We start from the raw sequence: 16,873 nt of genomic DNA, 5'->3' as shown, positions 1-16,873 counted from the left end.
TGAAGGAGAAAACTAGAGACAGTGAGACCATTCCTGATAAACAGAAAAAAAAGCGCACTAAAGCAATCAGAATATGCAAAAAGGTAAAAGTGCAGGCACTAACATTTTCTGTTATCCTCAGCCTACATAGAGAAGTTTACAGAAAGTGACTTAAAAAGCGTTAAGTCATGACATGCTTAAGTTTAGCTAAAGAATTATGCAGATTACTGAACTGCAAGACAGCATACACAGATTACCTGAAGATTTATTCAGCTTTGCTGAAAATACAGCAGTAGGTTTTTTCTTTTCTTTAACAGAAGCAGCTTCTCGCTCAGCTTCCTTCTCAAAGGTTTCTGGTTTTACTAGACTGACTATCTCTTTTTCAGCAGGTAAAGGTGAGGTATCTGTGTCCGGTAAGGACATCATGGATACTTCAGGCACTTCTCTGTCCACAGCCTCCAAGGACTTTTTCAAGGCATTAGTATCTTCCTCAGCTTTTACTTCTACATTCTTTATAGAGAGATCACAGGGTAGCTCTGGGCAAGGCAGCTGCCTGTTCTCACCTTTGATCGCCTTACCAATCTCTTCACTTTCATCTTTGTGCATTACTTCTCTGTCAGTGGCTTCTGCCACAAACTCGGGAGCGGTTTTAGGATGAGCTAACATCACAAAGTCTTCTTCCATTGGGACTGGGGAAGACTCCATGGGTGAGAGCGCTTTGTTGTCTCCTGGTTTTGGTTCCATAGCAACAGATACGTCAGCTGAATAAGCCATAGCTTTCAGCTCTTCCATTTGAAGAGGAATCTTCTCTGCCTTGGCTATTTTTGTAGGTGTTGGCTCAGACGGCACAGCAGCAACAATTTTGGAAGAGTCCAGTTCAGGTTGGAAAGACTCCAGATAAGGCTTGCCTGTGGCAGCTAGTGAATCCACCAGTCGTTCTTCACGTTCATCATCAGTTACAATATTCTCAGTTGATTTACTTTTTAAGATGAGGGATGGATCTTCACTCACTTTCTCAGTAAAGTCAGGTATCACCTGGCTATTAAACAAGTCCGATTTTCCAAACTGCAGAGACAGTTTTTCAACAAGTTCCTTGTGTTCAGGCACATCCTGAGAAATGCGTTCTGTTATCGGCATCTTTGAATCATCTGTAAAGGATGGAGAAGCAGATTCACCAGAGACCTTTGTTTCCTTAATTAAGTCACATGCAATAGATATATATGGAGTCTCTATATCTTCAGGACTGGCACTACTCTCATGATCAGGTTTTTTAAATGCTAGCGTCTCTTTTGCTTCTTGGGCTTGTGTCAGTGGTACATTCGCAGCCTCTTGGTATAAGGGAGGTTTTTCAGCCTCTTCTTTTACATTCTCATAATTAGCAGTAGGAATAAATGTTTCTAATGGGGAAGCTTCGAGCTGCACAGCAGATGCTTCTGCACCAGCAGTCCCAGTGCTCACTGGGGCTTCCATAACAATATCAGGCAATATTGGCGATGGAGCAGCTTCTGACCCTTCAAATGAGGGACAGAGTTGCATCACGGGTTTCAGAGTCTCTGGTACTGACTCGGAGGTTTGAACTAAATCAATCTTTGTTTCATAAGCAAGTTTTGTACACGCCGCATCATGCATTTCACTTTCATATGCTTCTTGTACTAGATCAGGAGTAAGACCTTCAGGCATATTTGCTGCAGCGTCAGATGGCACTGTTGATATACTCTCTGTTTTAGCATACTCAGCTTCCTGGCCTTCCTGCTTGCCAACTGTTCCAGTGCTAAAGTCGCCTTGTTCTGGGCTTGTCTGAGCTTTCATTTCTGCAATTTTTTTCTCATCATCGGTTCTATTTTCTGAAGTGCCTTTCTCTAGTGGAGAAAGAGATTTGACTTTGTTACCATCAGGACTTATAGAGGATTCAAATTTAGTACAAGTGATGTAACTCTGCGAAGGTTCTTTTACAGCTTCTGGGGTACTTGGGAAAGAGAGATCTTCAGCACTGCCTTCACTCTCTCTTTCATAATCCTTATGCACATCCAGCGTATCTACAGCATATTTCTCATCTAAAATGCTTTCTTGTTTGGCACCTGTCTTACTTCCAGCATCCTCTCTCATGCTGCTCAGTCCGTGACTAGCACCTTTTACTTCCCATATTGGCTCAAATGGTTTAAAATCTGCATATTCTTCTCTCCTAAGAGGGTCTTCTTTCAATGCTCCTTTTTCACCATCATCACCACCTCCGTATTTGTCTTTGTTATAAAAGAGATCTTCCTCGTTTTTCTCAAACGAATCTTGAGGAGTTTCTGGAGATATTTTCAGCTGCTCTGCAGGCATTTTCTCCAGATTAGGTAATTCTTTAGGGCCCTCTAGCTGCATTTCATTTTTAGCTTGAGATAAAATGGCTGCTTCTGCTTTAGCAAATGCAGGTTCCGAGTATTTAATTTCTGAAATGTCTTTTTCATTTCCCTCCGCAAGAAATGGATTTCTTGCCTTTTCCATACTCTCTTTATAAACCTCACTTGCATTTTCTTTGTAAATGCCTCTTGCAGGTAATCCATCTGAGGGCGTATCAAAGGCTGAATGCTCTTTAAAGGAATCAGCTGAGATAGGAGAGAAGGAGTGAAGAGAAGGAGCAGTATCAAGTGGGACTGCAGTAAAATCCTCTTGACCAAGCGACTTAGTGCTAACTGGCTGCTCCTGCAAGTCCATAACTTTTTCTGTGACCGTGGACAGAAAGGAAAGTTAGAGAATGCAAGTGCTCTTAAAGTCAAAGCAAACTTTCATGACAGGCTCACATGATGTTAGTTATTAAGAGGTTCTTCCAAGTTCTATCATAAATACTATTAGCCATTAAAACAAAGTATCAGTTAAAGTATGCTATTCTATTTCACCACTTCTAGCAGAGAAGTATGCAAGAGGCTAGAGAAGCAGCAACTTTATGCAGCGCAAAGATCACAGTAAAGCTGAAGATGCCAGACAAGTACAGAGCATCCAAGTATAGCAGGCCATATTAACTAAGTGAGAGAGGGAGGGTCAGGTGGCAAGGAGAGACAGAGAGAGGGTTTGTGTATATGCTTGTGCATAAACACATGCACAAACGTGCATGCCAGTAAGAAGTCTTTTTTTAACATTTTTTTTAAACGGGAACTTGGTGGACAGCGTAGCTAACAAAAAACCACTAAAAAAATCAGAGGTACAAATTTTACTGCAGAAAGTTACTATGTATTAAATCTTTCTGCTAAATCAGTAAAGCAACTATGCTTTGATGTGTTAACCTGTTAATAACTTCTCTCCTAGATCAAAGGTCCAAGAATTCACAGATGTCTGTAGCTTGTTTATAAAACAGTTTACCATGTAAAGAAATGAATGCATATTAAAATCTTGAATAGATCAACTGAAAAGTCAAAACTGAAAAATGCAATAGAGGCTATTCTTGGACCCATGCTGACTTTTAGTAAAGGCAGACTAATCAGAAAGAGTTAATGAGATCAGATCAGAAATGCAGGATGTATTCAGACAAAGGTGAACAGAAAGAACTTGCCTGCAGAGGAGTGCATCAGAGGCGCAGATGTAGCGGGAAGAGCAAAAAGGGTCTCATCTGAAAAACAAATAAATAACCTCAGCAGAAATAAAGGCTAGATTGAAGAGGGGAGAAAGCACACAAGTAGTCAGTTCCCACTCAATCAAACAGATCCATAGCCAATATCTACACCCACAGAGAACCACAGAACTAAATACAAGCCGGGTAATTTGAGAGAGGGAACGCCCAGAATTCTCTATTTACAATGGGATCTTTACTGAGGCACGCTCCAAGCCAGGGACCAGTCTTAGGGTAAGATACACCACAGCTCTTTATTTTCATTCTTCAAACTTCCACGCGTACTGAGCAACTACAGTGTCTCCAGCACCAGAAAGAACACCTGCCATTAAGGACAGTGTGTCAGTGTCAATCAGCTCACTTTGTCCAGAGGGTCTCCTAATGCCAACTAACTTGTGCGAGAACAGCAGCGATAAGGAGACTCAACGAAAAATTGTGAAAAGTTAAAGTGATTAAAGTAAGCTTAGAAACTCCACACGAACAGAGCACTGATCAGGCATTCTGATACTGATCAAACTGGTAACAGTACTGCACTATTTGCTTCAATCAAATTGGTAACAGACTGCACTATTTGCTTCATGTCTTTACTATTTTTGTTGTGTTATAACGTAAACAAGCTTCCAAACGAAGCCATTATTTTGAAAACCTACTTCGGCATGATCCAAGGGGCATATTTTGCTTTGCAGAGTAGTTTTTTGTTGGTTTTTTTTAACCTTAATATTTCACCAGACAATCCCAGCTCTCCAATTTCCACTCAGAGAACTAAGTAAATCTAAGAAAGAATACCCTTCTCCTAAGCTAAGGAAGACACCCTCCTTCACCAATGCACAATGGTGAGAAGCCAGACAATCCCAGAGTTTCATGTTGCACATTATCTGAAGTAAAAGCATACAACTGCGACATTTTACTAAGCTGCATGAAGCATTTAATGAAAAAACAGCCTAGAAGCACCAATACCAGGCAACATTAAGGAACCAGGCAAATCAAAACTGGTCCATCTCTGGATTTCTGTGTCAGCAGCAGTATTTTTCCCAGGTCCATTGTGGCTTGTTGGCGTTACGTTAAGGTAAATATATTTCATTCTGAGGAGTGCATAAATGTTTCAAATTAAGGCTGTTAAAAAATATTTGCAATTTACATCAGTTGTACTAGAATGCAAAAATTATATTAAAGCATTTCAATTAAATTTTGAATTTACAGTACAGACATCAACAACCTTTGGTTTTGCTATTTGCCTGGACAAAAATGACTATATGAACTTTTTTTTTTTTAAATTAAAAGCAAAGAAAAATAGAAGCAATTGATTTTAAAAGACAAAAGGCAAAAAATGAGAAATATGGTAGACCTGGCAGCACTTACATAATAATTCAGTAAAGCAAAGCATTAAGGTAATTTTTGTTGAACCATGACTTTCTGCAAAAGCAATGCCACTTCGAGATACTCATGACCTGTCTGGCTTACTCAAGTTAATCCCACCAGCAGTTTTCCAAAATTCAAATCTCCTCACAACCAACATTTCCCATCACAATATACAGTCAGTTGGTTTGGTTTTCTTTTGCAGACCATTGCTATCTTCAAGTGATGTTTATAATCCACAAAATATGTCAAGACATAAGAAATGAAGTTGGTAAAGTTGGTAATAAAGTTGGAGTGTAGGACTCAGTATTTAGAAGCTTCCTCAAGTCCTGCCAGGCCAAAAGGATTTCTGTTCCATTTTCTAGAAATTACATTTTCCCATTAAGGACCACATAGAGAGAAACCTCAATTCCGAACACATTAAACCAGTGGCAGCAAAAGCTTTTAAGGCCAAAAACCACACTGGAGAACAACTGATCAATATGTGACACTAAGTCACAAAACTGCAACGTTCATCTGTACACTGACATGACGTATGGCTTTTATTTCAGAAGAAGCTCGACTCCGCACGCTCTGGCTCAGTGGGATCTCTTCTGCAAGAGGATTGCTCACTAGGGGCCCACCACCCCATGAGACAAGTCAGCAAGTCACCTGGTTTGGAGAGCAAAACAAGGGGCTTCGGTGAGAGTGCCACTTGGGACTAATCAGTCCAGAGTGGCTCTGTCTTCCTCAAAATTAGGCTTTTAGCAGTAATATCAGAAGTTTTTCCTTCAGTTTCTAGTGTGCCTGCTACATCTAGGGCTACAGTTGGACTTTAGATTTTAGGCTAGCGAGCCTTAGGGTTTGCACCAAGCAGCAGCACACTCTCCTCTTCTCTCAACATTATGCCTAGATGGACCAAGCAAATGTAGAAATGTAGAAATGTAGATGGACCAAACAAATGTAGAACTGTGTCCCTCTACATGTGTACTGGATGCTGATCCTGCTGAAATACCTAATCACTTGTTGGTTAAAGGGAGCAGTAGCGTCCACAAACTCCACGCCTGAGCCTGTGTCAATCTATCACCTCATCTCTTACCCACATGTGGCATGATCCCCTTGGAGCACTGCACACAGACACCATGTCCAAACCCTCAAGGGACCTGTGATGTGGCAGTTCACCAGGAAGGTGGTAACAGAGATTACTTCTCAGCCTGTACCTTCCCTGAAACCACGTGCTGTCACCTCCTCCAGGTCGTGCCAAAGCAGCATAACGTCTGTTTGCTGGAAGGGGTCTACACTTTGGAGCAGAGGTCAGGTCCATGATGGTTTCTCTCCCCTCTCAAGACCAGATTGTGCAGCATGAAGACAGAGAGCCCAGACAGCGCAACAGAAAGGGGTCTCACAGGGAAACCAAGAACAAGTCAATGGAGTGGAGGTGCTGAGAACATGGAAATAAAAGAAGGGCAAAGAAAGAATACAGAGCCCACTGGGAAAAAGAGGCAAAGAGGAAAATACACAACAAGCCCCTGAAGGTGCAGTACACTTGCAGCAATCTCTACAAAAAATTCTAGACTTAAAATCTTTTGAATACTTCTCAACCCCAGAAGAGAGAGGTTTTGGCCTCTGGTGAGGAACACTGGTTTTAGGAACATGGGCACTGATTTTTTCAGTGCTCCATTAAGACAGAACAATGCAGAAACTCCTTCTCAGGTTTGGCTTCCATTTACTCAACACTAAAACATACAATAGCTATGCCAGTCACTGAATTCCCAGGTCCTCTTAATGGAAGGATATTATGCCCACACCCAAACTTTATTTTCCACGCATAGCTGGAGTGTGAAAAGTGATTACATAAAAGCAGTATTTCCTAACCAGCCAAGGAGAACCACCCACTTTCCCTCCGCCCACCTCAGAATGGCATTTCTTCCTGCTGAAAGGATGAAGATACAAGGACTTTTTCCTGCTCTAGGCCCTGCATAACACCTCCAGGCAAGCAGGGAGAACAGAGTAGAACCTCTGCAACTCTCACATCAGCATAACTGCTGAGAGCATGTGAACCACCCGTTCTCTTCTAATCGTAATTCCAATGACATGGTGAAAGGAATGGTGCTTTTTTTCAGCAATGACATTCACATTGAAAAGTCTTAACCTCTGATGTTGGGAGGTAGAAACCTTTTAGAACCAGAACTCTGTGGGTGCTTTTGTAGACAAGGGAAAAAAAAAAAAAAAAATGCAGCTGCATCTATCAGACCGTTGCCTGGCACACAGCAAGACTGCCAGGCTGAAAGGCATACCACAAGGACCTGCACGGTACTTCATCCAAAACTTGCAGAGAAGTCTAGAAAACCAGCTGCCTCTTCCCACCCATGGCTCAAGAGGTAGTGCTGGTAACAGCTTAGAGATGTAATAAAGTTTTCTAATAAAGTACTATGTTTAGTGGGATAACTTCACTTGTAAAAGAAGTGTGAGGTGGACAGATCACTGAGGGTGGCTTTTCCTATTTGCACATCAATGGCAGAAATTAGGTAATTGAAACAAAGTAGTACACTACTCCTAGAATCAAGTAAAAAAATTCAGAATTTATCAAGCTTTAAGCAAGATTATTTTCAAGTAAAGGTGCATATCCAAAACTCCTTTCTTGACCTACAAAGTGGGCCTTCGCTACAGCAAAGCTTCATCCAAAGATATAAAGAAAATCTAGGTAAACAAGTCTTCAGTTTTTACAAATCACAACAACAAAAAATATTAGTAAGGTAAACTGCTCAATTACTATTTCCATCAGAAGACAGATTTTGTTTCATGAAATACAGAGGAATGAGACCTCCAAATGACCTCTTTCTGTGATTCTGCGTGAACACTAAGTCTCCAGGAGAAGAGAGTCTTTACTCTAAATTTTATCTGCCAAAAATCCATAAGGAGGCAGGTTAGTAACCTACTCTCAGCATTACAGTTAAGAAAAAGGCAGATCTGCTATTTGTGAATGGTACTACTTTATATTAGTTACTGAAGTAGTCCCATCAATGGCTTTTAAAGAGAACTTTATAGACATACTCAACCTTGCTCAGGTGATCTTATTCAGTAAAATACTAATATTGTATTCAAACATATACACCCACGCATTACCAAACGCATGACTACCGTGTGCCTAACAAGAAAGTTATCAGTTTTGCTCACTAGCACACACTCCAATGTCCACATATACGAACATTCCCCTGAAGTGAAAGGAAAAGCATTTAAGAAACAAATGAACAAAGTGATGCACAAAGTGATTTATTCTGGTTGCAGTCCTATTTTTAACCAAAAACATTCTCAAATTTTACCTTGACTTTTTGCAAATTCAATATTCCCTAAAAAAAACAAAAAACAAAAAAACAAAAAAAAACAACCACAAAACCACACACAAACAACCCTGTAGCTTCTCCTTTCATTAGCACAGACTTTCATACTTAAAACTTTATCTTATGGATTCAGCTAAAACATGAGCTCCACCAACAAAAAATAGATTTCAGTTTTGTTTAAAAATAAAAAAACCTTGACACCAGCATGACAAAGAGGTGTCCTTTTGAACTCAGTTTTGCTGACTGTCCACTAACACCACTAACTGGTGTTGTTACAAGATACTGATATTAGCCACATAAAACTTTAAATTTAATATCAAAGTTTTGGATAAAAGGCAGAGAAATAAATGGAGGGAGATCCCCCAGACAACTAAGAAAGAAGTAGTAAGGTTAGCTGCAAAGACTTCCAGAGAAAGAGAGAAGAATGTTTAAAACGAAAAAGTAGTCAACTGACAATTCCAAGAAAAGCATTTACGAAAAACTGCCTTTTCTTTCCCCCTCAAAAAAGCCATACTTGCTAACAGAAAGCAGAGGACTTAAGTCTAGTCACAGAAAATAAGAGCTCAGAAATAACACGTTCTATCCTTCATCACTGGATTTTTGGATACCTTTCCACCTGCTCTTGCATGTGACTCCTTCCAAGCATCAGGTCTGTGGTAAGGTAGGTTTGCTGTTCTGATGCTCTCCTTATTTTTATCTATGAGCTTAGCATTGGGAAAAAAAAATTCTAAATATTTTATTTTCTACATATAAACACAGAGTAAACTTCATCCTGATGCAGTTCAGCTTTGGTAGGAGATTGTATGAGACTGCTAGTTGGCAGTTTCAGTCTTCAGAAAAATGAAAAAATATTTCCCAGATTAGTTTACTGGAAAATGTACACTGTTCTAAAACAAAAAACAGTTGGCAAAAATAAAGTTTAAGAATCCACTTCACCTTTGCATATTTAGAAAGTGAGCAAAATGCCTAACGAACACAACAGGGACTGCTTTTATCGTACAGACCTACCGCAATGGGACACTGATTCTGAGGGGCCTCTCCTGTTAATATAAATATTTAACAAATAGAAGAAAACAGGGCAAAATTAATACTCAAAGGAACAGCATCTGTGACCAGACTCATACGTAGTGTAAGAGTAACATTTGCAGCAATACCTTTAGGACAGATATGAAAGAGAAATTGCCTGCTTCTTCAATGCACTGAGTTGTTGATTTGTCCACAGTGGAGACTGCCCCAAGCAGCGTTTCTCAATCTCGAACCGTTAGCTAAGCGAAACATACATACGTAGTACTACCATGAAGTTTTACTCTTTTACAGATTCAAGAACTACAAAAACCTCAGGGCTTTTGCAGAGCAATGCATTACACCCTCACACTTCATAACCATGGGGAGGAACTGCCATGGTTGGGGTTTTTTTTCCCCTCCTGTGTGCATCGATATCAAATTATTACGAGTAAATTGTTAACTCTTGGCATAAAGAGTGAAAGACAACACACCTGGCCATTTAAAAGTTAAATGAAATTACTTCAAGGAGAGTCAAGTTCTTGGATGCCTAATTCCTACTGCAGAGTAAATAAGGGCACACAACTTCACAAGAATTTCCTGAGAAAAGCAGCTGACTACACAAACGCCATTTAAGTCATCTCCTGTTATGATGCAATTGTTCTAAATATGGTATTTCACCAAATATTTAAGGCATTAACGATAAAGAACATTAACTATCAATAGCATATTTTCACATCATTAGATCAAGCTGCAGAGCCACAGCAAATAATTAGGTTTCCTCATTTGGCTCTTTTTAGTTTTATATGTAAGTTTATAAAGAGAAGTTTCTTCCAGTTTAGGAAACTCAGACTGTAAACTGCTTGGAAATCTTTGAGGAAAGTACACAAGCTGCTACACAAGATGGAGACTGCTGAAGATTTACGTGAAAACAGGAGCTCTAGTTTTAACATCTTGAGGGTATCAGAGCTAGGATCACAAAAGGATCCAAGAGTTTTGATTATTAACAGAGGCAGCTGTAGGTCGTCTCAGGTCTTCATAGAAATTACTGCAAAGTGGTATCATGCATCACTTGCAGAGCGAGTTGCACTATGCTGCACAGCAGATTTCTTCCATCTATTTCAAGTAACATGAAATGAGAAAACAAACTCAAAACAAGCATTTCAAACAATGCTTGCTACTTTAAATAGTCCGTTTATGGAAATACGAGTGTCCAGCAAGAAGCAAGTACTTTTTTTATTGTCTAAGCAGAAACCTATAACCAAGCTGGTTTAAGGAAGTTTTTTTTCCAACATCATTTTTACATGGTCCAACTTGCAGCAATTTTTCCTCTTTTGGAAAAATTACATTTGAGGTGAGTTGCTCAGCAAGGCAGATACTGTAAAGTGTACAATGACAGAGGTAAGGTATATGCCATTTCATCTTCTTTTGATCAGCTATAGAGTAAAAAGCAAGAAAGACGGTACCACTCCCCTGCAATACCCAACTGCCAACCAAAGCAAGAATGGATGGACAAGGAAGATACATTAATTCTGGCTCTGCTACAACTCTTCCCATTACAATTCCCAGATTGTCAAAATAAGTATGCACTACAACCGTGGGTTTTTTAAGACCCCATTAAATACTTCAGACACGTAACCACCAGCCTCACCTCACTCTTGCAAACAAGCATTTTGATCGATAACACTATAGACAGGATCCAAGAGGCATTTCAGAGGATGGCTCTATAATGCCTCTTCCTATCAAACGCCCCTCATCCGTATGAGTGCCACCGTTATGTCCTCAGAGCACGGACAGAATTTTATCTGGCATATTTTATTATTAAAAGTAAATGAACAAAGAAAAAAAGTCCAAGAAAAAAACAAAGAAAAAAAGGCTTCCAAAGAAGCCTTCATTATTCTTATACCAAGTATAACAAGAGAACAAGGAATTCTCCGAAACAAGACACACATACCTATCACGGACCAGCAGCCCACAGTGGCTCACCATGAGGAAAGTTAAATCCTCTGAAGAACAAAGATAAACCATTTGGCTTCTGAGCATAAACTAAGCTCACAGAAGAGGAAGTGCCACATAGATTAACGGTGCCCTGAAGGCCCGTGCCTTCTCCCCCAAGAGTATCAACTGACAGTAACCACCTAAGTTCTGTCTCCTTACAGAGTTCACATCAGGTGGTGGGTAAATACCTCCAATTAATAAATTTAATAATTTCATTTTTTTGAATTCATTTTCATAATTCATTAAATTCATAAATTTAATAATAAAATCAGGTGGCCACAATAATCAACTTCAGCTGTCCACGGCCCATCTCTGATGACTTGAAATACAACTATATTTCATATATAAATCACAAATATATTTAATAGCAAAGCTTAGAATGAATTTAGAACAATGTCAGACATGCACATTCACAGTCACCAATTTAATTTATTTTGATACATTAATTAAAAAGAAAGAAGCAGAAAGAAACAATCTAGTCAGCTGCAAACACGTGTCCAGCTAGATATGGCTTTAAAGATAAGTATTCAGTCTTGGACAATATTTGTAATAAAAAAAAATACTAGATAATTCCTCTAAAAACTAAATAAGGCTTCCTTCAGACCCAGACTCTTTATAACCATATGTTGAAGTAACAAACAGAAATTTGGGTTCTGGCAGTGCCACGAAGCAGAAAAATACAATAATTGCAGCAGAACTTATTCAAAGACAGGAAGTCTAAAGAGCCATGAAAATCCTATCATTATGCAGACATTATCCAATTTAATTTTGGAGACTATACCAATCATAAGATTATCTTTCACCAATTTGTACAGATGGAATTTTTCTCTGCTTTCCCCACAATTAAACAAATCAAGCAGCATTTAGATTATCAACTTTATCATTGTGGAAGAATATATTTTAGTCTTTAAACTAAAATTAATCTTTAAATTGGAATTAATCTTTAAAGAACATAGAAGAGATGCTACTGATTTCTTTTAGCATCTACTCCCAACACATTACCTTGCGTGACAAGCCTCTGACATATGAGCTTATAGTCTGTAAAATAAAAACAAATAGATGCATAAGATATCTTTATCTCAAAAGAGAAAAAATGATACCTGATACCCTCCTCTTCAACAGAGATCATCAGATATTTAGCAGCACCACTTCCTGGGTTGCAACAGATTTTGGTCAATACAGGTTTTAGCTATCTGCTTCAATTTGTCACTTTGAAACAACTCATACGGGAAAACTGAGTTTCTTATCTAGCAATGTGGTCTTTTAAAAAAAACTTGTGTTTAAAACACTAGAAATTAATTGCTTTGCCCTTTGAACAGCGTTTCTCAAGCCAAAGGTGTGAATACTTGAAGACCAGGCTGAAGAGCAAGAATGACGTGACCTTTCTTCAACCTCTATCACGTGCATCTTTCTGCTTCCTTCCGACCTTGCTTGTTCCTTTTCCTTTCAGTTCTGCAGCTACAACCTACTTTTGAAGGCCTTGCACATGCTCTTTCATCTGTTTTACGTGGCATTCATTTCCGTCTCACACATAAAGGACAGAGACGGACAGGCATTAAGGAATTTTATCTTCTGTCAGAAAAGAGGGAATAGCAGAGTTCAAGAAAAACTGTCACAAACCAGTAATGACTGGATAAGCAGTAGGATTTTGACATTAGACCAGCAGCATCTCAGTCTCGTTTCTTCTCCATTAACGTATTCTTCCTAGCCAACGAAGTTGATGACATGATTGCCGCGTTTATTAAAAACTGCAAGTAAAAGTTCACAGTACATTGCTAAGACACAAATCAAGCCTTCCAGCAAAACCAGGGAGGGTCAAACTGGTATTCCTAACAATTCCACGTGCGTGTGGGCAAGTAAAAAAAAAAAAAAGTATGCTGTCTTCATACATCAGAAAGCAATAAATGGAGACGAACCCATTAAAAACCATGAGGAAGAATATTAATTTAAAAACATCTCTAACTTAAAATCTTCATATTTTGACAGCTACAGTTAGTAGCAGATTGATTATTTCCACTTGAAAGATAAAAACATTCTACTGAGATAATTCTACTCTTTCAGGCTTTGTGAATATTAATAAGCCCATTATTATATTGCTATTGTAATAGCTCTTACGGATGGAAATACCAATTTTAAAAGCTATCCACCAAATGTACGTCATAGGGCTGTAGTTCAGTGATCTCAGTGCTAGCTGTACTGTGCTGCCGGTCTTAGAAAACATTATGCAGTGTTTTCAAAGCATAAACAGGAGTAATTGCTATTTTAGATCATAAAACAAGAAATAAAAAACCCACCTGAAAACATACTTGACTGTTCTACTTAGAATAGGTCTCACAGTTCACTGTTTTTTTACTTGGTAATAATAGCTTTTTTTCTTTCGTTTCTAATGCAGCTTGATAGTTACACAATTTTCCTCCTACTTCACGCACAAGCGTTTCAGAATATCTCAGGACAATTTATCTGTAAGCTACATGTTGCTTTACATTTTCTAGCCAGCAAAAGACCAAGAATTATTTCCTTGCTTACAAAATATCTAGACCCTGAAAGACATTTTCAGATCGAACTATGCATTGCTAATTTTTGTATCTGAGCTTTGTAGTTGCTATAGTAACACACCAGCTCAAAAAAAAAAAGTTTATTTCATTCAAAATATTAACAGGGAAAAGAAAAACATAACCCAAGCACACCAAGACATGCCTCAAGTTGTAGGTTAACTGCCCTTTGTTATTCTGGTACCTTCCCAGCTCACCAAGGCCAGACTACTCTGATGAGAGCTACCAAGCGGTTGGGTGTGGCAAAACGGACACTGAAACGGGAAATCAAAGCCACTAACCTCCCTCAAAATTGGGTATCAAGCAGCAAAGACCCCACAGGATTCTAACAGCGTGGGAAAACCGGTCTCCAGGGTTAGAAGAAGGATGCCTATATGCCTTCTGCTAAGTAGCCAGTGCTACTTAGTGCTCTCCAAAATCCTCATCCTCCCCATCTTGGGCAGTGGAGGAAGAGAAAGGAAAAGTGAAAATAACATCCTCACAATACACCAACCAGAAAGTTATACTAGAAAAGTGCACCGCAAATTGCTGAACTAACACAAGACGCATCTGCAAGCCACTTAGAAATCATATTTTTGCCAATCACAGATCTACTTTAAGATTGCCTTTTAACCCTGCCAATTGCCAACAGCTTATTTCTCTCCTCATGAGCTGCAAGGTTTGAGTCACTTGGCCTTAGGCCTTTATAGTCCAACAACCGCTCATTTCTAACCCATCTATCGATCAGCTGTTACAATAGGACTTGACACTTTCCTGGCAATTTTGTACCAGTCAGCAGGACAAAAAACACTGACTGGGAGGCTTAAATGTTGTCCTCGACTTACAGGAGTGGTTTTGTTAGTGGTTATCTGTGAGATAAGAAAGAGGTTCAGTGCTCACCAATGGAGATGCAACTGGGTGGACAAGACAGTCGTCACTTTCATAGACACGCTGCAAACTTCCTTATGTACAAATAGGGAGGAAGGGAAAATAGGGCAAACAAGCAGTAGTTCTTTGTGGCTCCTAACTTGCGGTTTGTAGGATTTCATCTCCAAGGGGAAAACTCCCAACACAATTCAAAACTTCCCTGAGGGCTACATCATGATACGGTAGGTGGAAGCTGTGCGGTTTTATCCTGGAAAGCAAGTCAAAAGGTACACATGCAAAGCAAATACACTATCAAACATGGCAGGACTATCCTTGCACATACTTCAGGTTAACAGAAGAAATAGCTGTTTTGCCTTAGAAACTTATACTAGCTGAATTACAAAGCAGGCCCCCCGTGCACGCAACAATAAATAAAACCAAATAAATAAAGTGATCCCTTGTTGAACTCCCCTAGATGGGAACACAAAATACAAAACCGAAGATACTAGCTTTACTATACCAGTCAAATTGCTGGTTACTCTCCTCGACATATGTCACTATAATGGAAACTGTGTAGTAGAAAAAAAATTACATTCTACCTTTGATATACCTAGGTTATGACCACCTCCCTTTACAGCTTTACTGACTACATTTGGGAAGAGAAAAAATCTTGCACCTCAAAGAAACACTGAAGATCAGCGGCAATATATTTTAATAAGTGAAGGGTGCAAATGAAAGTCACCAGCGGTAGTATTCAAGGACAGCTATAATTTTACCAAGTCATGCTGCATTCTGTCCTTAAAATCCACACAACTCCTCTGTATGTGTCTATGCACACATAGCAGCACACCAGAAAACTCAGCAACACAGGAGAAAAAAAAAAAAAAATATCTGAGGAGCATATATGCTGCTTTAGAATTTGTACAAAACGCAAATTACAGGATCTGCATAACTCCACTGTGGGACGAAAGGTACACTCTATAGAGTGAGCAGAAGCAGGTATAGATCACTCCATCTAATCAGCTTGGTGAGGGTCAACTCTAATACAGAACAGTCTGTGTGCTTCTGGTACAGCTTGGGCCATACCTGCTGACCTCTGCTTGACATTGTCTGGCACATAAGCAAACTGTTCATGAAACCTCTCCTCACCACCGATGAATTAAAACCAACTCCTATAAAACTAAATGGAAAAACACGACTAATTAATAAACTGACCCTTCACAGCATTTGTGTACGTATCGAACCGTGGCCAAGTTGCAGGCAACTGACACACAAGGAGAAATCTTCGTTCACTTCGGATGCTAGTCTGTGGCCAATACGGTGGGTTTATTATACGGGTTTCTTATAAGTGCAGTTGAACTTCAAAACACAACAGTGTCTTCCAGGGAAGTGATATATGACCTCCCTTTAAAAGCAGGATCTAGCGCTGCTAGGATCCAGGGCTTTAAAAATGGAAAGCAAAACCTTATCATAATTTACTGAGTAATCTTACTTTGGGCAGATAGGAAAAGAAAGAAAAAAAAAAAAGAAAAAAGAGTGCATTGTTTTTACCATGTACAACTACCTCAAATTTACTTTTCTTTGCACTGTATGTAAATTTAGGCCATCGAAATATTAAAGTAACAATGTTTCAAGAAGAACTGTAGTTTTTACTATCCACATAACAGTGAGTAGCAAAAAAAAAAAAGTGTCCAGGAGAGTCTAAGCTTTACTGCAGTCCTCTTACTTGTTTTCTTCTCCAGCAAATATTTATATTAGCTCTTAAGAAGGCAGGCTGCTGATACACAGCCAGAGACTTGCATTACAGATAATTATGTCACAGTCTCTTGTAACAATAATACTGAATACTCCGAAGTACGTAACTAATAGTAATTACAAAGATTTACTTTTTAAAACACCTCCAGATATACAAATAATACATTGTAATGGGCCATCAAGTAGTCCATGCATTTTCTCTATTGTTACACTGACAAAAAGCAGCACCATGGCCTATTGTTGCACATAAAAGAATCCCTACTATTCTTCACTTGCTACAGGCAGTACTATTTTCTCCTCTTGGAAATAGAATTCCAAAGTTATTTACCTCAAATCCTCACTAAAGCAAAGCCTTAATTTTAAATACGAAGGGAACAGAACCTTTTCAAAATTTCTGGATTGTGAACTGCAGTTCTTCACTTATACCTTAAACTCATACAACAGCTGGAAGTAAATGAAACCCTAACTCTCCAGAT

General features: G+C 39.1%; 1 protein-coding gene across 4 annotated transcripts in view; it reads right to left on the bottom strand.

The window, feature by feature from the left end:
- RTN4 (reticulon 4) overlaps nt 1-16,873 on the bottom strand; it is a 76,132-nt gene that overhangs the window by 30,930 nt on the left and 28,329 nt on the right. The window contains exons 8-9 of one of the 4 annotated variants that reach the window (XM_074578612.1): nt 3,512-3,568; nt 237-2,687 (exon numbers count right to left, since the gene is read on the bottom strand). The exons of 1 other annotated variant lie outside the window; for it this stretch is intronic. In XM_074578612.1, the coding sequence (XP_074434713.1) occupies nt 237-2,687; nt 3,512-3,568 (2,508 nt within the window). The remainder of the gene's footprint in view (nt 1-236; nt 2,688-3,511; nt 3,569-16,873) is intronic. 2 more of the 4 variants (XM_074578613.1, XM_074578614.1) reach the window with 2 other exon arrangements.

The sequence above is a fragment of the Larus michahellis genome, chromosome 3 (genome assembly GCF_964199755.1).
Source record: "Larus michahellis chromosome 3, bLarMic1.1, whole genome shotgun sequence".
In the NCBI taxonomy this organism is placed as follows: Eukaryota; Metazoa; Chordata; class Aves; order Charadriiformes; family Laridae; genus Larus; species Larus michahellis.
The sequence above is the reverse complement of the archived record's forward strand: the minus strand, read 5'-3'. Positions and strand labels throughout refer to the sequence as shown.